We start from the raw sequence: 25309 nt of genomic DNA on the forward strand, positions 1-25309 counted from the left end.
ATTTTATTTATATATACGATTTATTCCCTGGATGTTTTTTTAAATGTAGTATTGTACAATACCTTATGGTCTTAACGTGTGTGTGTGTGTGTGTGTGTGTGTGTGTATGTGTGCGTTTTAGAAATGTATACCTTTTTTTGTTGTGGTATGTTTTCATTTGTAAATACTGTTGTGCAATACCCTATTGTCTTAACATGAGTATGTGTGTAGAGGAAGGGCGCGGGGGTGGGGGGTAGTCTATCGTCAGCTATTGGGAATTCTTATTTGACTAGTTTTAATCTGTTCTTATGTTGCGCATGATGATCTTATGCTGGTGTTTACAACGAGCCTGTGATTACACAACTTGATTTCCATGTGGATTAATAAAGTGTTTTTGATTTCATTTGATTTGAATGTCGTTCACAAAAGAGAACAGACACAGGCCAGCATTTGACACAGCGCGGCCCTGTAACTATGATGGTATTTTTGAATAATTCAGTTGAGTTTTGCAGTAAGATGAAACTCCACTGTTGGAAATCTTCGATTCGTCTGTGTGTGTGTGTGTGTGTGTGTGCGGTCGTAGGATCATGTTTCTAATTATATACAGGTACACACATGCCTGCATGCATACATGTATGCACACACACACACACACACAGAGACACTGACACACTCATACATATGCACATGCATACATAGATCATACATACATGCATGCATACACACACGTATGCATGCAAAAGCACACACACATACGCACACACTCTACGAGAAAATAATCACTCAAACACGATACTCCATTGTTGTCAAAAAGATATATTTTCCTCAAATCGGATCAAACAAGCACGTTTACAAACACTCAAAGAAGCGAACCTTTAAACTCGTCAAAAACTCTGACACACACACCAACACAGTCTTTCCTCTATGTCTTTCCATCTGTCTTCAGCTTCCTCTCCAGCTGTTGGCTGAATGGTGTCACGTGCTTAGATGACGTCACTGGCAATATGTCGTCATCCGTCTCCTCCGCTCTCCAATCAGCAGTATTTCACCAGTTTGACCTGATTGTCAGCAACACGTATGACTGTCGTCATTTGGTTTGACTATTGCTGTTGTGTTTATTGTTTGTATTTATTACGAGAATTATTGTTATTTTCAATCTGTTGATTTGTTATTATTATCATTACTATTATCATTATCAGTATTATCTATTCATATATATATATATATATATATATATATATATATATATATATATATATATATATAATTTTATTTTTCGTTGTTGCTGTTTTACGATTGGGTTACCTTTGCTGCACTCCATCACACACACACACACACACACACACACACACACACACACACACCAAAGCATGCAAAGCATACACACAGTCTAAGAGAATCATCAGATCACACGTGATCGGAGAGAGAGAGAGAGAGAGAGAGAGAGAGGTGGCAATCATTTGTTTGTTGATATAACTGTTGTTGTTTTTTATGTATGTTTCCATACAATGAAGAACCACGAATGTATGTATGTATGCATTATGTATGTATTTTATCAATACCCACCGACTCGACCAGTCCAGTGAAATGCTGGCCGACTATCAGACCACATCTGGTGGAAAGCAGAGGCCCCGACCCTGAAAATCATGACAACAAACAATGATCATCATCATCATCGCTGTCATCCTCTTCCTTCTTCTTCTCATTATCATCATCATCATCATCGCTGTCATCCTCTTCCTTCTTCTTCTCATCATCATCATCATCATCATCACCATCATCATCATCGCTGTCAACCTCTTCCTTCTTCTTCTCATTATCATCATCATCATCGCTGCCACCCTCTTCCTTCTCAATACCATCATCATCATCGCTATCATCCTCTTCCTTCTTCTTCTCATCACCATCATCATCATCATCATCGCTGCCATCCTCTTCCTTCTCATCATCATCGCTGTCATCCTCTTCCTTCTTCTTCTCATCACCATCATCATCATCATCATCATCGCTGTCATCCTCTTCCTTCTTCTTCTCATCACCATCATCATCATCATCATCACTGCCATCCTCTTCCTTCTTCTTCTCATCACCATCATCATCATCATCATCGCTGCCATCCTCTTCCTTATCATCATCATCGCTGTCATCCTCTTCCTTCTTCTTCTCATCATCATCATCATCGCTGTCATCCTCTTCCTTCTCATCAGCATCATCCTCAGCATCATCATCAGCATCGCCTTGGTCGTTCCCCAGTGGCATTTTCTGCCAGTATCCCAAACCACTTGACGCAGCTGCAGGACAGTGTATGAGACAGCAATGACAACGAAACAGCAAGAAAGAACAAAACAAACAAGAGAGGCAAGGCCTTCAAGACTCACTTGTGATACACTTTAAAAAAAATCCAAGCTTTTTATATATTGAGTATAATTTCAAAATGTAATGTTTAAGATGAGAAAGATCAGTTTAAAGCAAATTAAGTCCCCTAGCATTAATTACAGAGTAATTTCCCTTCTTTACTATCTACACCAAAACGTTTGCAAAATAAATAAAACTTCCATGCTTACTTAGCAAAAGAAGTTCCTGTTTGAACAAAAAATAACAATCACTGCTCTTGTTGTTGGGTCAGAATATCAGATCAAAGTGCCAAGTTTAGAGAATACAAAAAATATAAATATACCAGTAAATGCAGTTTGCATATAATTAGGCTGCATTTTTGTTGTTGTGCCCATCCCAGTGATGCAATATTGTTTTAAACAAGATGACTGGAAAGAACTGAATTTTTCCTATTTTTATGCCTAATTTGGTGTCAACTGACAAAGTATTTGCAGAGAAAATGTCAATGTTAAAGTTTACCACACACACACACACACACACACACAGACAACCGAACACCGGCTTAAAACATACTCACTTTGTTTACACAAGTGAGTCAAAAACAACACGAAAACAAAACAAAAACAACGAAAAAAAAGAAAAAAAAAAAAGAAAAGAGAAATGATGATGATGAAACACCAGAACTACACAACTGTCACTAAAACTACGATCGCTTCCAATCATTTGACTGTATGTAAACCCCCGAACACCGAGTATTGCTGCCTAAATGGCGGGGTAAAGACGGTCATACACGTAAAAGCCCACTCGTGTACATACGAGTGAACGTGGGAGCTGCAGCCCACGAACGAAGAAGAAGAAGAAGAAGAAGGAGATTCAAAGTCTAATGGTTATGAAAGTGATGTAAACAGCCAAGAAGGGGAAGAAAAGAACCATAAAAAATATAAATAAAAAAAAGAAGGAACAAAGAGTTGGAGTGTGAAGAACAAGAAGAGGATGAAGGTGGTTGCGCTGATGATGGTGATGGTGATGATGATGGTGATGGTGATGATGATGGTGATGGTGATGATGATGGTGATGGTGATGATGATGGTGATGGTGATGATGATGATGATGGTGATGATGATGGTGATGGTGATGATGATGATGATGGTGGTGATGATGATGATGGTGATGGTGATGGTGATGATGATGGTGATGGTGATGATGATGATGATGGTGATGGTGATGATGATGATGATGGTGATGATGATGGTGATGGTGATGATGATGATGATGGTGATGGTGATGGTGATGATGGTGATGGTGATGATGATGGTGATGATGCTGGTGATGGTGATGATGATGATGATGGTGATGGTGATGATGATGGTGATGGTGATGATGATGGTGATGGTGATGATGATGATGATGGTGATGGTGATGGAGCACAAGAGGGTATAGATCCCGATGAGAAGGACGACGACGAACAGAAAAAAAAAACATGATGATAATGATAACGATCATGTACCCAGGTCAATTCCACTTGTCTGCTGGAACTGTGACTGGCTCTGCAGTTTGGCCTTCAGGGTCAGGGTGCCAAACCGTCTCTCCAGAACCACCTCTGTAGGATCTGATGACGTGCGGCTCTGCACACACACACACACACACACACCACGTTACCACCGATTCAGTTCTTCCACTGTTCCGATTGCGACATGTGTACAAGAGAATGTTGTTTCAGGTCTAGACATGTTCAGCCATCACATCGCTGTTTATGGTGGGGACGGCATTTCAAGCTAGTCTTCACAGACCCAGGGTTTAACCCCAGGGTAAACAAACAAACAAACAAACAAACAAAAACTAACGGGAATACGGCTTGTCGCACGCGACACCAGGCTTGTGTCAGCGCGACATGATTTCACCGGCAGTTTTACATCATCTTACCACGACGTTGTTCAGCTCCACGGTGACACCCTGGGGAAAGACGTACTGGTTGACGACGTTGGCCTGCAGGGACTGTGAGTTGATGACGGACACTCTGAGGGATACCCTGGGGCAGGCGATGTCGTCCAGGCTGTTCTGCATCACAGGGAAGGAGGCTGGGTTCCCTGCGCTCTGGTCCAGCACGAACCTGCAGCGACAGGACAGACAGGACACGGACAGTACATTGAATGTGATGGTGAAGAAGTAGGGGAGGAGTGGGTGGGGTGAGGGGGGGAGGAGGACTACATAGAATCTGGCGAAGTGGGATGGATGGGGGAGGGAGAGGTAAGAGGGGGGGGGGAGGAGAGAAGAGATGTACATCTGGCGAAGTGGGATGGAGGGGGGAGGGGGAGAGGTAAGAGGGGGGGGAGAGGAGAACTACATGGAATCTGGCGAAGTGGGATGGAGGGGGGGGGGAGGGGGAAAGGTAGGGGTGGGAGTAGAGGAGAACTACATGGAAACCACAAGTAGGGAGGGAGGAGAGAAGTGTGGGGAAGTGTGTGGGAGCAGTGTTGGGGATGTGGGGGGTGGTAGGACTTCAATGGAATCTGGCGAAGTGGGGTGGAGGGGGGGAGGTAAGGGGGAGGAGGACAATATGCCACATTCTGGCGAAGTGGGGTGGAGGGGGGGGAAGGGAGAAGGTAAGGGGGAGGAGAACAACCTGCAACGTTCTGGCGAAGTGGGATGGAGGGGGGAGGGAGGGAGGTAAGGGGGAGGAGGAGAACATGCAACATTCTGGCGAAGTGGGATGGAGCGGAGGGGGGGGAGACGTATGAGGAAGATGGAGGACTACAGGAGAGCCGCGGTGAAGGAGGGAGAAGAGTGTGGGGGAAGGATGATGGGTGGGAGGAGGACTACAGGGAATCTAGCTGTGGGAGATGAGGAAAGGGGAGAGGTGTAGGGGGTGGGGTGGAGGGGCAAGGAGCACTATTAGAGAGGATGGGCTTAGAGGAGAGGTGTGGGGGGGGGGAGAAGGAGGACAGTCTGGAATCTGGCGTTGGGTGACTGGGATGGGGAGGGAGGGAGGGGGGCTATATGGAATCTGGCGATGGGAGAGGGGGTGATGGAGGAGACGTGTTGAGGAACGACTACACGGAATATGGCGATGGAGCAATGGGGTTGGGGTCAGAAGTGACATGAGTGGAAGATGACTGCACTGAATCAAGTGATGAGGGAGAGGGGAGAGAGTTGTATATGTGTGGGGTGAGGAGAAATGGTGCATGTGCAAAGGAGGGTGGCGGGACGGAAGCAAGAGGAGACAGACAGACAGACAGTGTTGACGTGTTCGCATTGCTTGACGAGTGAGAGCGAGTGTTGCGCTCCTCGTCAAACTTGTCTCACAAATTGCAGCCCGTGCCACCCCCCACCTCCCGTCCCAGCTCTCACCCCCCCCCGGACCCTCTTCCCACCCCCACCCCACCCCCCAGCCCCACTCTTACCTCCACTCTCCTGGTCTAACATCACTCTGGTGAGAAAAAAACAACCCAAAACGGTCACAGACAAGGCAGAAACACACACACACACACACACACACACACACACACACACACACACACACACACACGAGATAGAACTCCATGCACACAGAACAAACCTGAACGACAGAGTCCAGTCCCCAGCCAGCTCGTTCTCCGCCAAAGCCTGTGCATCGTAGTAGCCGAAGTCCACGTCCTTGGTGAAGCTGGCCCAGCCCGCGTACTTCTGGCCCGGCGGGACCACAGTGAAGTTGTACCAGAAGGACGTGAGGAATTGATCCCATGGTTTAGGGGTGTTCACTCCCACGTTGATGAGATCCAGGTCCTGGCACGGTGCTGTGGAGGTGTACCATGGGAGGGGGGGGGGGGGGACGTGATACACGTACAAAGTGTCTGTTGGGTTGTGTTGGGTTGGGTTGGGTTGTGTGGGGGAGTTACACGTAAAAGTGTCAGTATGTGTTGTGTTGTGCTGTGCTGTGCTGTGTTGTGTTGTACTGTGCTGTTGGGTTGGGTTGGGCTGGGATGGACTGTATTGGGTGCAGGAGTACACCTGCAAGTGTCAGTACATGTTGCACTGGAGTCAACACTACAGAACCAGATAAACGTAATACTCAATGCACCCGTACGTCTCAGTGCTAAAACCAACGCAACAGAACCAGAAAAAAAACCACGTTGCCCTGAGTGCGCCCGTCCTTCTCAGTGCTGGAGTAAACACTACAGACCCAGACACACGTGGTCCAGGAGGCCGAAACTCACCTGGTTTCAGCACGCACGTACAGTTGGGGTTATTCGGATCAAACACCAGACCGGCCGGACACACCTCCATCCTGTGCAACTCCCGACATCCATCGGGATAACATTCCTTGTAAGTCCGGATGTAGTAGGCGTTGTCTGGCACTCCTGGAAGGGCCTGTCCGTCTGGCGGTGTCGTGGCATTGCAGTAGAGAGTGGCTGGAAGAAAACAACACAGTGACCTCCAGTGAGTGGCTGGAAGAAAACAACACTGTGACCTAACAACACAATGACCTCCAGTGAGTGGCTGGAAGAAAACAACACAGTGACCTAACAACACAGTCACTTCCAGTGAGTGGCTGGAAGAAAACAACATAGTGACCTAGCAACACGGTGACCTCCAGTGAGTGGCGGGAAGAAAACAACACAGTGACCTAACAACACGGTGACCTCCAGTGAGTGGCTGGAAGAAAACAACACTGTGACCTCCAGTGAGTGACTGGAAGAAAACAACACAGTGACCTAACAACACAGTGACCTAACAACACGGTGACCTCCAGTGAGTGACTGGAAGAAAACAACACAGTGACCTAACAACACAGTGACCTAACAACACGGTGACCTCCAGTGAGTGGCTGGAAGAAAACAACACAGTGACCTAACAACACAGTGACCTCCAGTGAGTGGCTGGAATAAAACAACACAATGACCTCCAGTGAGTGGCTGGAATAAAACAACACAGTGACCTCCAGTGTGTGGCTGGAAGAAAACAACACAGTGACCTAACAACACAGTGACCTAACAACACAATGACCTCCAGTGAGTGGCTGGAAGAAAACAACACAGTGACCTAACAACACAGTGACCTAACAACACGGTGACCTCCAGTGAGTGACTGGAAGAAAACAACACAGTGAGTGAATACAGTACTGTGATTTCAGGAAACGTTGACTGAATTAACATCATTTGAGTAAACTTTGATTGAATGAATACAGTGAGTTTAATAAACGTTTATTGAATGACCGCTACGCATGGCTTAAATAAGTAAACGGTGCTTTCATGAATACAAAATACTGACTTCTGTGAACTCTGACTGCTTTGAAAGAGAACACTGAGATATCGAGCGTTAACTGTATTAAGACAAAATAGTGACTGCAGTGAACGTTAACTGCATTAAGACAAAACAGTGACTGCAGTGAACGTTAACTGCATTAAGACAAAACAGTGACTGCAGTGAATGTTAACTGCATTAAGACAAAACAGTGACTGCAGTGAACGTTAACTGCATTAAGACAAAACAGTGACTGCAGTGAACGTTTTACTGCATTAAGACAATATAGTGAAAGATTTTAGACTTTCACAGAAGTGTATCGACGTAAAGGTCATGATATGGAAAGGCCATTGTTTATCAGTCATAGACACGGATTGACATTTGAAGCATGTGCATGCGCACGCTTTCAATGCATGCGCTTTTTGTTGTTTTCGTTTGTTTTTGTTTTCTGGTTCGTTTTTTTTTTTATTGTTTTTTTTAATGTTTTTTGTTTGTTTGATTACCGACCACATGCCCCAAGACTGTACGACACATGCAGCATCCAGGAGGAAGTACTGGCCAAAAGCGACAGCAGTGGAAGCCAAGCTGTACGGCACACTGGAGGAGCTGCGACGGACGGCAGCCTTCATCGAGGACACCGGGCTGCTCATCTAACGGGAGGCGAACGAGGAAGAAGAAGAAAAGAAGAAGTTTGTTTGATTTATAACGCCTACAACTGATCGAGCGAGCGTGTTGTTAGCCCTAGGCTGTCATACTCCACGATACGCTACGTACTACCAACCAAACCGGAAGATGCAATCAATGTTCCTGACCCGTATCGTTGAGCTCCAGGACGCATTCGGAATCGATGGCACAGATGTCGAGGACGGTGCTGAAACCTTGGCCCTGGGTACAACTGTTGTCCTGGTAGCCAATGGGGGTCCCATCTCTGGCTCGTTCACACGTCAGGTATTTATCGCACTCCCTTCCTATGGTCATGGGTCTGTTCGTCTTGCATGGATCTGTGTGGAGCAAAACGGGCAGAGGAGAGGGTGTAAATGGGCGAAGTCATCAAGTCAAGATTTTTATCTCAAGATGATAATTGAATAAGCTACAACCCCCTTTTTTTCATATCAAACTATCTGAAAAAAGGATGAAAAAAGAAAGACAAAAAAAAAAAAAGTAAAAAAAAGCAACAGGAGAAACATAGACAAAACAACAACAACAACAAAAACCCCACTGGAAATGCACATACATACATGCAAGAATTATGCGGTAATGAAATACACAATGGCATTTCTGTGTCGCACTCATACACAAAAACACGTACACATTAACGAATTCACAACACACCCCGTTTCGCATACACATACCCCCTCATATAACAGAAGCCAACCACCAGTGAAAGCATATACAAAACATTTCACAACTAAGAAATTAAGCGGCAAGTAATCGATATTGATTTGTATTAATGTTCATATCTTTGACAGCTAATATGATTTTTCATAAGGCGAAGAAGGTGTGTGGGCGTCGTTTGTAATATTCTTGTTGAAAATGGAGAAAGTATGTAAAAAAACAACAACAATCCCAAACATTGTAGGTTATAAAACAAAACTCACTTTTGATAAGAAACGTCCTTGTTACTGTTGTAGTTGTTTGCTGGTTTTTTTTTTTTTTTTTTTTTTTTCAGAACTGGATCATCATTTCATATAGCTGATTTGATTGATACCGCCGATACCACCTTCCCCTTCACCACCACCACCACTACTGCCACCACCGCCGTCATATGATCAGCAGCAATACTTACATTTATCGCCATGAATATCGGTTTTTATTATTTACCACGAACACCACCACTACCACCGTCTATGAAAGGTGTGATTTGAAACTTGACAGCGTCAAGTGCGTCACAACGGACTTAACCTTTCCAGTCTCCCTGGTCAGTGGTATGTGCACACCTGTGAGTGTGTGAAAAAGAAGAAGAGGAGGGGGAGGAGGAGAAGGAGAAGATGAAGAAGAAGAAGGAGAAGAAGAAGAAAATAATAATGATGAAGAGAGAAGAAGCAGAAGAAGGAGGAAGAGGAGGAGGAGGAGGGGGAGAATAAGAAGAAAACAATGATGACGAAAAGAGAAGAAGGAGCAGAAGAAAAAGAAAATAATGAGGATGAAGAGAAGAGGAGGAGGAGGAGAAGAAGAAGACGAAGAAGGGGGAGGAGGGGGAGAAGAAGAAGAAGAAAAGGAAGAAAAAGAAGAAAAAAATGACGACGAAGAGAGAAGAAGAAGAAGGTGTTGGTGGAGGATGAGAAGAAGAAGAAGATTGATTGATTGAATCTTTAATGGGTAAGGAATTAGGCACAGTAAAGGCCTTTTTACAATTTTGCCCATTTAACGACACAAAACATAAAAATAAAGAACGACACAAAACACAGAAATAAAGAAATAAAATGAAATAAAATAAAATAATAAGAACGACGAATAAGAATAATAACTGGTCTATTAAAAGTAACAAAGCGATGAAAAGAACAACTGGTGCATTATCATGTACGTACGTACTTACACACACACACACACACACACACACACACACACACACACACACAACAAGCAAAGAAAGACATACGTACACATTAACGCCCACACACTCAAACACCCACAAACACACACACGCACTTACTGTTCGTTTGCTAGCACGATCACACATACATTCAATTTTTCAAGAAGAAGAAGTAAAATATGGTGATAATGATGGTAATGATAACAATGATGATGAAAAATATTTTTAAAAAAACAACGAAAAGAAGAAACAACAGCAACCGCTGTATGAAAACATCCATCTCACACCCATCTCCGCCCACGCCCCACCCAACCTGCGGCACACTTGTTGTTCAAGTCCCACGCCTCTATCCGGGAAGTCACGGGGTTGAAGTAGGTCCCGGGGCTGGTGATCCCGACCTGCACGTCATAGAAGTAGAGGGTGTCGACCTTGAAATTGTTCAGCGTGGCTCCGGCACAGATCAGGTAGGCGAAGCAGGTGCGTGGATGGGGGGCCCATGCCCCGCCCTTGCCGGACTTGACGAAGACGGAAGCGTTGACCGATTTGCAGGCCGCTGAAACAGACAGTGCCGAGTGTGCTTAGACAGCGGCTGGAATATAATGTAATAATATGATATGATATAACATACAGGATGATCACACTCTCTTGGTAGCACTGGCTCCGCTCCTCGTATGAAAAAAAAACCAGCAACAAAAAACAATTGATGTAATTACCGAAAACTAAGATATGAAAATAAGAACAGTAGTCTTGGCATGTCTTTGATTAAAATTTGTAATGAAAATGCAGCAAATGTTCGCTGTGTAACAGCTTCTTCAGGCTAGAAATGTTTCTGCATTTTAACCACAAGTTTTAAAGACTTGCCAAGACTTCTGTTGTATAATATATGAGATAACATGTATTTTGTCATGTCACAGAGACTTGTAACTCACTACGAACTGTTTTTTAGCCTTGGCCCTTCACAAATGAACTGCGCATCGCTGATACAGGAAGAATCAGTCTTTAACTTCTGCTTCCTAATGTCTAGAATTTTGTGTACGAAGATCGCAACACCCATTACTGTTGGTTTGTTTTCTACAACAAACACTGATGCAAATTTAAACATAAGTGGATGCCTGCGACACTGAGCGGGAATCGAGTCATTCCTGTGTTCACTGTATTTTAGACATTCAAGCAGAAATTACAACTGTCTCAGGAACATTGGAACAAGGAAGCTTCACCGCGTTCGGACAAATCCGTTCACCCTACACCACATCTTAAGGCAGATGCCCAACTAGCAGCGTAACCCAACGCGCTCGTCAGACCTTGAGTTCATGCATATAGATTTGTGTGCCTGTCAGTGTGAAGTTCTTATACAGGATTTTGCCAGAGGAACACTAATGTTGTCATGGGTTCTGTTTCAGTGCGCCAAGTGCGCGCTGCACACGGGACCTCGGTTTATCGTCTCATCCGAATGACAAGACGCTGTGATTTTCCAGTGAAACGTGACAGAAAGGGGGAGACCAGGAATCATTCCCAGACCATCACAGGCACTGTTCTGACAGAAAAGCGCATAAAGCAATCTCTCACCTTTCTCCCTTATTAGCACAGGAGAGGAAAGAAGAGTCTTCTGTATTTGTGCTGCTGCTAAATTGCAATAACTCACAATTCAATGATGACATACCAACTCAATATGTAGCTAAATACCTTCTTACAAAGATATTATTTACGGAAATTAAGCACACACCAGGCGACAGGTAGCATATATATCATTAAAATCATGTGTACCTGTTGTAGATGACTATCTTGTTTGATGCAATCTATTAGCCTCTGATTTAATTCTTGTAAAAAATATTTATATATTCAGTACCATGTGATTCCGAAACTGTCCCAAAACCGATTTTGTACAAAGCATTTCGAACATCACAAACCCATGTTACCTACTTTTCCCAGCAGATGTAAAAGTGTGTCATACATTGCGAGGCTATCTGCTATCGTCCATGCCCAAATTCCGAAGCCTGAATGTAATGTAATTTATATTAGTATCGATATACAAAGTGAGGATATCTGCCCGTTTCATCATATATGACATGTCTTGGTGACTTGGCACTTATGCCCAACGGTCTTTCCATGGCAGACAAATGATTTTTTCCATGTCATTTTAGCGACGAACAAAACCCCAAATTTCAATCCCGCGTAAAAAAAAAAAAAGTTGGTTGAATCTAACAATCAGATAATTTGAAAAAAATAGCTAAGGTGAGAAGTGTTTACAAACAGAGTTTTGCGACGATTCAAGCACACACACAAACAAGCAAGCACGTTTCTGGACTGACAAACCGAAGTTAATCACACAAGAAGGACAGAAAGGCATCGACAGGACAACACGGATCTTCACAGATCATACCCGCCGCCTCATCGTCAGTAACCCACAGCTGGTGATACCAGGAGCGCGCTGGACTGTCCTTCTGGGCGAAACCAACACAGTAGAACTCTTGGAACGTGTTCTGTTGGTTGTTGTAGACAGCTTTAACAACCTTTTCGGTGTTGATCTCCCTGCAGGTTGAGCTCAATCTTCGGGGCCAAGGGTTCTGTCCCTGCACTGAGACCATCATCGCCATCATCATCGTCATCAGCAGCATCGTCATCGTCTGCATCTTGATGGTTTGGGGCTTCTGATGTCTGGCTGGCGTAGTACCTTTCGTAATGTTTCACGTGTGCAGGTGATGAAAATCACTCCAAGTCGGATGAAAACCTTGCGGGTGGCTTGTTCTTTGGTTCAACAGATTTTCCTGTTCTCTTCAGTGTCAGCACTGGTGGTGAACCAAAGGCCACACTGCAAAGTACAGAGGGTTTTTTTTTCTGTTTGTTTTCTGCAAGTCGCGATGAGTAGAGTTGTCGACCTGTTGGCGTTCGCTCCTGAGGTGAACAGCCACCCGTCCGCGGGGCTCTCTTTTTATACATCCAGCTCGTCCACCCCTCTCCTCCCTACCCGACACCCTGTTCCTTTCTGTCGCAGTTCTATGTGTTTACCCGCCACAGGGACTGTGTGTTGACAGGGGGTGGTGGGTGGGAGGACGGGGGTGGCAGTCGTGGACTGGTGATGCTCTGCATGCCCACCCCCCCCCCTCCCCCCCCCCCCCTCCTTTTTTTTCGTAATATGGGGTGACAGTTGCGATTTTTTGTACTCCGACGTTAACAGTGAACAGTGGTGGAGATCGGTGATCTGGGAACAAACTGATGTGTCCCCGTCAGCCTGTCTGTCTGGACCTGTCTCGCATGACTCTCTCTCTCTCTCTCTGTGTGTGTGTGTGTGTGTGTGTGTGTGTGTGTGTGTGTGTGTGTGTGTGTATGCCGCTGTGTGTGTGCGTGTGAGAGAGAGAGAGAGAGAGAGAGAGAGAGAGAGAGAGAGACAGGGGAGAGAGAGAGAGAGAGAGAGAGAGAGAGAGAGAGAGCAGCTGGCAAATTAAAGAACGGGGGCAGCTACCATGATTATGTTGCCGACAATTCCTATTTGTTTTTCTTGCATGCCAAAAATAGACGTAATTTATACGGTCGTGCGGTTCTGTACACACACACACACACACACACACACACACACACACACATGGTTTTCCTTGCTCGATTGCTTATAAATACATATACATAAACAAAGAAACAAACAAGCCCACGTACAAACAGACAGACAGACTGGCATGCAAATCGCATATCCAAAGCTATCTTACACTTATGCAAGCATCACACCACCACCACATACACAGCAGAGATAATACTAGGGATGGGCAGCAATATGACTCATTCCAGTTTGACTTTTGAGGCTAGCAGCGTAAAAAGCAGAGGAAATTGGAAAAAAAGAAGGAGAAGAAGAAAAAGAAGAAAGAAGGAAAGAAAGAGAGAAAGAAAAGAAAACGAAAGAAACGAACAACGCGAAGAATTAATGAAAGAAAGAATTTTGCGAACGTGACACTTGTCATGTGGACATACTCCGGACACGCAAGTATGATGACCCACCGTGTCAAAAGTTAGAATCATTACTGTTCATAATGGTTACCACTTTATCCTTCAATATCCTTGCACGTGTATGTGTTGCACTTTTGTGAGTACAAAAATTCTACTGCATTAGTGTTTGTATATGATTTTTTTTATATTTACGTTCGTACCTTTTTATGTACTATCCCCCCCCCCACCACCACCCTCCAACCCCCAATATTCCATGTGACCCCGGTACACTTGGAAATAAAGATCTGTTCTGTTCTATTCTATTCAAATACCAATTTCAGTGAACACTAATAAAGCTGTACAGAAAGCCACTGAATTATGGATGCCATTCTGTTACAAATCGAAATATATATAGTAGTTAGTGACAGTTAAAGCCGTTATAAAGTGCGTGAAAAAAGAAGCCTGAAGGGTTGAAAAGTGTTTCCGATAGAAATGGATTACAATCAATCACAAACAATATCTGATATAAAATGATGTTTGTTATGCTTTGGTGTATTTGATATTATACTGTGATTTTTGTGTGTGTGTGTCCAAAAGTAAGTATTGCATTCAAAAGATGAAAAAAAAAGTCATAAATGTTATCACCCTTTTTCTTCCACTCTTTCTTCAGCCACAGTTTGTATTTGTATTTCTTTTTATCACAACAGATTTCTCTGTGTGAAATTCGGGCTGCTCTCCCCAGGGAGAGCGCGTCGCTACACTACAGCGCCACCCATTTTTTTTTGTATTTTTCCTTCGAAGTGGATTTTTTCTACAGAATTTTGCCAGGAACAACCCTTTTGTTGACGTGGGTTCTTTTACGTGCACTAAGTGCATGCTGCCCACGGGACCTCGGTTTATCGTCTCATCCGAATGACCAGCGTCCAGACCACCACTCAAGGTCTAGTGGAGGGGGAGAAAATATCGGTGGCCGAGCCGTGATTCAAACCAGCAGCGTTCAGATTATCTCGCTTCCTAGGCGGACGCGTTACCTCTAGGCCATCACTCCACACGGAAGTTCGGAAGTCATGTCGGACACAGCGTCGTCTGTGCAAAACACACACAAAGAAAGACTGTTATAAACATCATGTACCTTTTTCCTTTATTTCTCTCTCTCTCTCTCTCTCTCTCTCTCTCTCTCTCTCTCTCTCTCTCTCTCTTTAAATTCTTATTTTCATACCTGAGGATCATGTTACTATTATTATCATTATTATCAGTAGTAGTAGTAGTAATATAATTATTATTATTATTATTATATACATTTTTCGTTATAAGCTGGTGCATTCACCATTTTTTTTCTGGAAAACATTGGATTTTTGTTGTTGTTCTTGTTGTTGATTGGCGGGTGGGGGAGGGGGGGGGGGTGAGGGAAGTAGTCTTTTCAAGACGTGGTAATTAATTTTGTTTTTTATTCATATTTTTTATATTTATCTTCGTTTGTCCGAATCCTCTGATGACAAAATGACCAAATGGTCCACGTCAACGGCATGTCCATGGTTTATGTGTATGAATGTACATATGTCAAATTTTCTATTTCATGTTTTTTTGTGTGTTTTTGCTTTTTTTTCCAGGTTCTATGTTGCCAACATTTACGTTTTAAGTTTCAGTCCCGCTATAGCCTGTGTGATCGGATGAACTTATAAGCAACACAAGATAAAGATGACAGATGACACCTTCTGACTGCCATAAGTTCAGCTGCTGAAAACACGAATACATATCGCCATTATGGCCACATACGCATAGACACAGACACACGCACACACAGACACACACACAGACACACACACACACAGACACACACACGCACACACACGCGCGCGCGCGCGCGCTCATAAGCACCCACGCAGACAGACAGACATACACACACACATGCACGCACGCGCGCACTCACACACACACACACACGCTCGCGCGCACGCCCGCACACACACACACACACACACACACACACACATGCACATTGAAACTCGCGCGCGCACACACACACACACATACACACACAAGGATGGGCGGATATGAGCATCACCACATGCACTCTCAGTTTCTCTGGGTTGGATAAGTACGTGTTGCGTGAAGACAAACACGAGCACAAAGCTTCACCCCTAGTCAAACCAATATCCCATCCCTCGGCAAACTAAAACGGATGCTGTTAGAAAGGCACATCTCTCACTATCGTTCTCCGAGTGTGTGTGTACAGAAGCCCAGCGTACAATGGCGTTCTTTGGGGGAAGGTGACAACGCTGTTTGGAAACTATCCCCGCCCTCTACACTTGAGAACAATGCGACAGTATGAACCCGGACATGCTGGGAGTTAAGTCACCCTGACCTTGGTAAATTGCAGCGTGCACGCACGCATGCATACATGCGCACACGTATACACGCACGGACACGTGCACGCACGCATGCACTCACGCGCACACGCATTACCACAAGCACATGCGTATGCACACACACACACACGCACGCACGCACGCACACACACGCACACGCACACACATACATACATACATACACACACGTACATACGGAAGGGAGGATACTTAGGTGCGAGGGAGAGATGGCTTTATGACAGTGTTATTTGCGGACATCTTTTACGCCTTGTTTGAGCCTCGTTTCAGCGTGCAAAACCTCGCTAGAAGGGTTTAAAAAAATCTGCATTGTTGCGTATTATGAAAAGATTATTTTCACTAAACAATGCTTCCCTGAATCCGTTTCGGAGCTGTGGGGGTTAAACAAAGCTGCATTTCACTGTGAATATGCACATCTATTTGTATTGAAAAAAGTAATCTGGATGTTGACAAACGTACCCCCAAATAACCTTGTATATGGTGAAACTAACAGATATCCGATAGTTGTAAATTCTGCTGTTCATTGCGTACGATATTGGCTTTGATTGACAGAATTGGATGAAACTAGAATACCTTTGAAAACTTGTAAAATACTGTTTGAAATGCATGTTAGAGAAAAGAATAACTGATGTACGTATTTGTCTGCGTGAAAATGGTTTGGGCGAGAAGTGGTAAAATCTAGGTGTGAGTAGCACAGATGACTTTGTTGGAATCTTTCATCGTTTAATTGATCGTAGATTGCAAGCCAGTAATAGGTTTAGTACATTATGTGTATAACGTTTTGCGGTCTGCATGAAACAGTATTTGACGCTAAATATGGACAAATGTTTAAGAGATATCACTACAAGGTTTAGGTGGTTGCGTTGGGTTTAGTTACTCATCAATACAAAGACAGGAACTTTAATGATAATGATCTGGTTTGCCCATTAATCCAAAAGGAAAAAGAAGAGAAAGCACATTTTGTGGTGAGCTGTCCAGCTCTTGAAAAGATGAGAGAAATATAATCCATCTAAATATTACGGACCGCCTTGTACATTTAAGTTTAATATTATATTTGAGTTTATTGATGTCTTCAAAACGGCAAAACGATGTGTGAAATTTGTCCATCTTCCTCCACAAAGCATTCAAACATTTTCTGCGTGTTTATTCAAACAGACGCGATGCAACAAATGTTGTTTGTTTACCCTTTCATAGAGGCTATGGCCCATTGAACAGATTATCCGTATCCATATCTGTCCCTCTCTCTCTCTCTCTCTCTCACACAATAATAATAATCATAATCATAATGGTATTTATATAGCGCTGAATCTTGTGCAGAGACAAATCAAAGCGCTTTCGCACCAGTCATTCACACGCATGCATAATTCTAAAACTGGAGAAACTGAAGACAAGGTTCATAAATTTCCCCATGCATTCCTCAAAGAAGCAGCTTTCTGAGTGAAACTGGAAGATACCCACTGCACATCAGAACGTCAATGAAATGCATCAGATGTTGATGTTTCACTAAATGTTTAGGCTACGTATACAGGCCTACGAAATGCTTTTGTTGCAACATGAATGTGGCCATTACAACTGGGTATCAAATAATAAAAAACGTCACAAAATAGCTTTGGAATTGTATGGCAAAGCCAGGATGTTGGTCCAGTTTTATCGCTGAATATATTCCATTTAGCAAGCAAAATTCGCATTCGAAGATGATCAATATAGATGGTTTAACTCTTTCAAAAGTGTTTCTGACAAACAAATGTTCATGTATCACAAATAAGTGGCACTGAGATAACCTCGTAAGATTCCGTCTCGGAGTTAGTGCTTTGAAAAATTGTAAAAAGTGGTTCTTAGATGATAACGAAAACCTGTCAGATGTCAATTGCCCATCGCGTGAAAATGGATCGGAATACGTTCTTTTTATTTCAGTATACTCTTACGACATAAGAAAAACTCTTTACAACTGGACTCGTTGTCCGGTGTTCCTGATCAAAACACTGTGGCGAACATTCTGTCGTGTGACAATGAATGCATTCCATAGGAATTAGCGAAATTCATTGCAATAGCAATGCAAATAAGAAAAAAAAAAGGAATGGAAATTATTAGTTTTCAGTAATTAATCTTGCAATTCATTCCAATATGATCCCAAGGCCTTTTGTGTGTCTGTGTGCGTGTGCTTGTGCGTGCATGTGTTTGTATACGTGCGTACGTGTGTGTGTGTGTGTGTGTGTGTGTGTGTGTGTGTGTGTGTGACAAGTAGGGTAGGGTTGGATATGGAAGGATGCGGCTTGGTGCTCGCGACCTTGCGCGAATGTGAGTGCGCGCGACAGAATACATATCTTGAAATCATGCGTGTGATTTTTGTGCTTGTAGTGACCATGATAAAAGTGCTTGAGATTTATTAAAGTATTTATTGTTCTTTCTCGCCTCTATATCTGAAAGGCGTAAAAACGCTGAATAGACAATACAAAAACTATCATTGTCTCTTTCGCTCTCGCTCTCTCCCTCCCTCACCTTCTCTCTCTCCCTCTTTCTCCCCCAGCTTCCCTGACGAAGAAAACTTATTCAGGTGTATCCCACTGCCACACAGACCACGCTACTCCCGGAGCCAGGTCTCTGCACCACTCCGAGTCTCCACACTGTCCCGAGACACTACACTACCCCGGGACACTACACTACCTCGGGTCTCTACACTACCCAGGACTCTACACTACCCCGGGTCTCTACACTACCCCGGGTCTCTACCCCAGGACTCTACACTACCCCAGGACTCTACACTACCCTTCGTCTCTACACTACCCCGGGTCTTTACCCCGGGATTCTACACTACCCCGGGACTCTATACTACCCCGGGACTCTACACTTCCCCGGGACTCTACACTACCCCGGGACTCTACACTTCCCCGGGACTCTACACTACCCCGGGACTCTACACTACCCCGGGACTCTATACTACCTCAGGACTCTACACTACCCCGATCTCTACCCAATGACTCTACACTACCCCAGGACTCTACACAACCCCGGGTCTCTACACTACCACAGGACTCTACTCTACCCCGGGTCTCTACACTACCCCGGGACTCTACACTACCCCAGGACTCTACACTACCCCGGGACTCTACTCTACCCCGGTACTCTACCCCGGGATTCTACACTACCCCGGGACTCTACACTACCCCATGACTCTACACTACCCCGGGACTCTACACTACCCCGGGACTCTACACTACCCCAGGACTCTACACTACCCCGGGACTCTACCCCGGGACTCTACACTACCCCATGACTCTACACTACCCCAGGACTCTACACTACCCCATGACTCTACACTACCCCGGGTCTCTACACTGTTCTGGGACTCTACACTGCCCCAGGACTCTACACTACCCCGGGACTCTACAGTACCCCGGGACTCTACACTGCCCCGGGTCTCTACCCCATGACTCTACACTACCCCGGGTCTCTACACTACCCCGGGTCTCTACACTACCCCAGGACTCTACACTACCCCAGGACTCTACACTACCCCGGGACTCTACACTACCCCAGGACTCTACACTACCCCAGGACTCTACACTACCCCGGGACTCTACACTACCCCAGGACTCTACACTACCCCAGGACTCTACACTACCCCGGGACTCTACACTACCCCGGGTCTCTACACTACCCCGGGACTCTACACTACCCCAGGACTCTACACTACGCCGGGACTCTACTCTACCCCGGGTCTCTACACTACCACAGGACTCTACACTACCCCAGGACTCTACACTACGCCGGGACTCTACTCTACCCCGGGTCTCTACACTACCACAGGACTCTACCCCGGGTTTCTACAATACCACAGGACTCTACTCTACCCCGGGTCTCCACACTACCCCAGGACTCTACACTACCCCGGGACTCTACACTACCCCAGGACTCTACACTACCCCGGGTCTCTACACTACCCCGGGACTCTACACTATCCCAGGACTCTACACTACCCCGGGACTCTACACTACCCCAGGGCTCTACACTACCCCTGGTCTCTACACTACCCCGGGACTCTACACTACCCCGGGACTCTACTCTACCCTGGGTCTCTACACTACCACAGGACTCTACCCCAGGTTTCTACAATACCACAGGACTCTACTCTACCCCGGGTCTCCACACTACCCCGGGTCTCCACACTACCCCGGGACTCTACACTACCCCAGGACTCTACACTACGCCGGGACTCTACTCTACCCCGGGTCTCTACACTACCACAGGACTCTACACTACCCCAGGACTCTACACTACGCCGGGACTCTACACTACCCCAGGACTCTACCCCGGGTTTCTACAATACCACAGGACTCTACTCTACCCCGGGTCTCCACACTACCCCAGGACTCTACACTACCCCGGGACTCTACACTACCCCGGGACTCTACACTACCCCGGGACTCTACACTACCCCAGGACTCTACACTACCCCGGGACTCTACACTACGCCGGGACTCTACACTACCCCGGGTCTCTACACTACCACAGGACTCTACTCTACCCTGGGTCTCTACACTACCACAGGACTCTACCCCAGGTTTCTACAATACCACAGGACTCTACTCTACCCCGGGTCTCCACACTACCCCAGGACTCTACACTACCCCGGGACTCTACACTACCCCGGGACTCTACACTACAACAGGACTCTACTCTACCCCGGGTCTTTACAATACCCCGGGACCCTACACTACCACAGGACTCTACTCTACCCCGGGACTCTACACTACCCCGGGACTCTACACTACCCCGGGACTCTACCCCGGGTCTCTACACTACCCCAGGACTCTACAGTACCCCGGGACTCTACTCTACCCCGGGACTCTACCCCGGGTCTCTACACTATCCCAGGACTCTACATTACCCCATGACTCTGCCCTACCCCGGGACTCTACACTACCCGGGTCTCTACACTACCCCAGGACTCTACACTACCCCGGGTCTCTACATTACCCCATGACTCTACACTACCCCGGGTCTCTACACTACCCCAGGACTCTACACTACCCCGGGACTCTACATTACCCCATGACTCTACCCTACCCCAGGACTCTACACTACCCCGGGTCTCTACACTACCCCATGACTCTACACTTCCCCGGGACTCTACCCCAAGACTCTACACTACCCCGGGTCTCTACACTACCCCGGATCTTTACCCCGGGACTCTACGCTATCCCGGGTCTCTACCCCGGGACTCTACACTACCCCAAGACTCTACACTACCCCATGACTCTACACTACCCCGGGTCTCTACCCCGGGACTCTACAGTACCCCGGGACTCTACACTACCCAAGCACTCTACACTACCCCAGGACTCTACACTACCCCAGGACTCTACACTACCCCGGGACTCTACACTACCCCAGGACTCTACACTACCCCTGGTCTCTACACTACCCCGGGACTCTACACTACCCCGGGACTCTACACTACCCCAGGACTCTACACTACCCCAGGACTCTACACTACGCCGGGACTCTACTCTACCCCGGGTCTCTACACTACCACAGGACTCTACACTACCCCAGGACTCTACACTACGCCGGGACTCTACTCTACCCCGGGTCTCTACACTACCACAGGACTCTACCCCGGGTTTCTACAATACCACAGGACTCTACTCTACCCCGGGTCTCCACACTACCCCAGGACTCTACACTACCCCAGGACTCTACATTACCCCGGGTCTCTACACTACCCCGGGACTCTACACTATCCCAGGACTCTACACTACCCCGGGACTCTACACTACCCCAGGGCTCTACACTACCCCTGGTCTCTACACTACCCCGGGACTCTACACTACCCCGGGACTCTACACTACCCCGGGACTCTACACTACCCCAGGACTCTACACAACGCCGGGACTCTACTCTACCCCGGGTCTCTACACTACCACAGGACTCTACACTACCCCAGGACTCTACACTACGCCGGGACTCTACACTACCCCAGGACTCTACCCCGGGTTTCTACAATACCACAGGACTCTACTCTACCCCGGGTCTCCACACTACCCCAGGACTCTACACTACCCCAGGACTCTACACTACCCCGGGACTCTACACTGCCCCGGGACTCTACACTCCCCCAGGACTCTACACTACCCCAGGACTCTACACTACGCCGGGACTCTACACTACCCCGGGTCTCTACACTACCACAGGACTCTACTCTACCCTGGGTCTCTACACTACCACAGGACTCTACCCCAGGTTTCTACAATACCACAGGACTCTACTCTACCCCGGGTCTCCACACTACCCCAGGACTCTACACTACCCCGGGACTCTACACTACCCCGGGACTCTACACTACAACAGGACTCTACTCTACCCCGGGTCTTTACAATACCCCGGGACCCTACACTACCACAGGACTCTACTCTACCCCGGGACTCTACACTACCCCGGGACTCTACCCCGGGTCTCTACACTACCCCAGGACTCTACAGTACCCCGGGACTCTACTCTACCCCGGGACTCTACCCCGGGTCTCTACACTACCCCAGGACTCTACATTACCCCATGACTCTGCCTTACCCCGGGACTCTACACTACCCGGGTCTCTACACTACCCCAGGACTCTACACTACCCCGGGTCTCTACATTACCCCATGACTCTACACTACCCCGGGTCTCTACACTACCCCAGGACTCTACACTACCCCGGGACTCTACACTACCCCGGGTCTCTACACTACCCCATGACTCTACACTTCCCCGGGACTCTACCCCAAGACTCTACACTACCCCGGGTCTCTACCCCAAGACTCTACACTACCCCGGGTCTCTACACTACCCCGGATCTTTACCCCGGGACTCTACGCTATCCCGGGTCTCTACCCCGGGACTCTACACTACCCCAAGACTCTACACTACCCCATGACTCTACACTACCCCGGGTCTCTACCCCGGGACTCTACAGTACCCCGGGACTCTACACTACCCCAGCACTCTACACTACCCCAGGACTCTACACTACCCCGGGTCTCTACCCCGGGACTCTACAGTACCCCGGGACTCTACACTACCCCAGGACTCTACACTACCACAGGACTCTACACTACCCCAGGACTCTACACTACCCTACACTACCACAGGACTCTACTCTACCCTGGGTCTCTACACTACCACAGGACTCTACCCCAGGTTTCTACAATACCACAGGACTCTACTCTACCCCGGGTCTCCACACTACCCCAAGACTCTACACTACCCCGGGACTCTACACTACCCCGGGACTCTACACTACAACAGGACTCTACTCTACCCCGGGTCTTTACAATACCCCGGGACCCTACACTACCACAGGACTCTACTCTACCCCGGGACTCTACACTACCCCGGGACTCTACACTACCCCGGGACTCTACCCCGGGTCTCTACACTACCCCAGGACTCTACAGTACCCCGGGACTCTACTCTACCCCGGGACTCTACCCCGGGTCTCTACACTACCCCAGGACTCTACATTACCCCATGACTCTGCCCTACCCCGGGACTCTACACTACCCGGGTCTCTACACTACCCCAGGACTCTACACTACCCCGGGTCTCTACATTACCCCATGACTCTACACTACCCCGGGTCTCTACACTACCCCAGGACTCTACACTACCCCGGGACTCTACATTACCCCATGACTCTACCCTACCCCAGGACTCTACACTACCCCGGGTCTCTACACTGCCCCATGACTCTACACTTCCCCGGGACTCTACCCCAAGACTCTACACTACCCCGGGTCTCTACACTACCCCGGATCTTTACCCCGGGACTCTACGCTATCCCGGGTCTCTACCCCGGGACTCTACACTACCCCAAGACTCTACACTACCCCATGACTCTACACTACCCCGGGTCTCTACCCCGGGACTCTACAGTACCCCGGGACTCTACACTACCCCAGCACTCTACACTACCCCAGGACTCTACACTACCCCAGGACTCTACACTACCCCGGGACTCTACACTACCCCAGGACTCTACACTACCCCTGGTCTCTACACTACCCCGGGACTCTACACTACCCCGGGACTCTACACTACCCCGGGACTCTACACTACCCCAGGACTCTACACTACGCCGGGACTCTACTCTACCCCGGGTCTCTACACTACCACAGGACTCTACACTACCCCAGGACTCTACACTACGCCGGGACTCTACTCTACCCCGGGTCTCTACACTACCACAGGACTCTACCCCGGGTTTCTACAATACCACAGGACTCTACTCTACCCCGGGTCTCCACACTACCCCAGGACTCTACACTACCCCAGGACTCTACATTACCCCGGGTCTCTACACTACCCCGGGACTCTACACTATCCCAGGACTCTACACTACCCCGGGACTCTACACTACCCCAGGGCTCTACACTACCCCTGGTCTCTACACTACCCCGGGACTCTACACTACCCCGGGACTCTACACTACCCCAGGACTCTACACTACGCCGGGACTCTACTCTACCCCGGGTCTCTACACTACCACAGGACTCTACACTACCCCAGGACTCTACACTACGCCGGGACTCTACACTACGCCGGGACTCTACACTACCCCAGGACTCTACCCCGGGTTTCTACAATACCACAGGACTCTATTCTACCCCGGGTCTCCACACTACCCCAGGACTCTACACTACCCCAGGACTCTACACTACCCCGGGACTCTACACTGCCCCGGGACTCTACACTACCCCAGGATTCTACACTACCCCAGGACTCTACACTACGCCGGGACTCTACACTACCCCGGGTCTCTACACTACCACAGGACTCTACTCTACCCTGGGTCTCTACACTACCACAGGACTCTACCCCAGGTTTCTACAATACCACAGGACTCTACTCTACCCCGGGTCTCCACACTACCCCAGGACTCTACACTACCCCGGGACTCTACACT

The 25309-nt window shown here is 47.2% G+C and overlaps 1 protein-coding gene and 1 long non-coding RNA gene across 2 annotated transcripts; both read right to left on the reverse strand.

Annotated features, from left to right (window-relative positions):
* Positions 1-777: 777 nt before the first annotated feature.
* Positions 778-1617, reverse strand: LOC143279400 (uncharacterized). Its single transcript, XR_013054877.1, has 2 exons — positions 1546-1617; positions 778-1037 (listed from the first exon to the last, which is right to left on the reverse strand). It is a non-coding gene; the product is annotated as an uncharacterized LOC143279400 (long non-coding RNA).
* A 2195-nt stretch (positions 1618-3812) lies between these two features.
* On the reverse strand, positions 3813-12977 carry LOC143277264 (uncharacterized). Its single transcript, XM_076582055.1, has 7 exons — positions 12447-12977; positions 10380-10619; positions 8346-8534; positions 6507-6701; positions 5870-6086; positions 4237-4423; positions 3813-3938 (listed from the first exon to the last, which is right to left on the reverse strand). The coding sequence occupies exons 1-7, from the start codon at positions 12694-12696 to the stop codon at positions 3813-3815; spliced, it is 1404 nt and encodes a 467-aa protein (XP_076438170.1). The 5' UTR covers positions 12697-12977.
* Between the last annotated feature and the right edge of the window lie 12332 nt (positions 12978-25309).

Source organism: Babylonia areolata, chromosome 2 (assembly GCF_041734735.1).
Source record: "Babylonia areolata isolate BAREFJ2019XMU chromosome 2, ASM4173473v1, whole genome shotgun sequence".
Taxonomy (NCBI): Eukaryota; Metazoa; Mollusca; class Gastropoda; order Neogastropoda; family Buccinidae; genus Babylonia; species Babylonia areolata.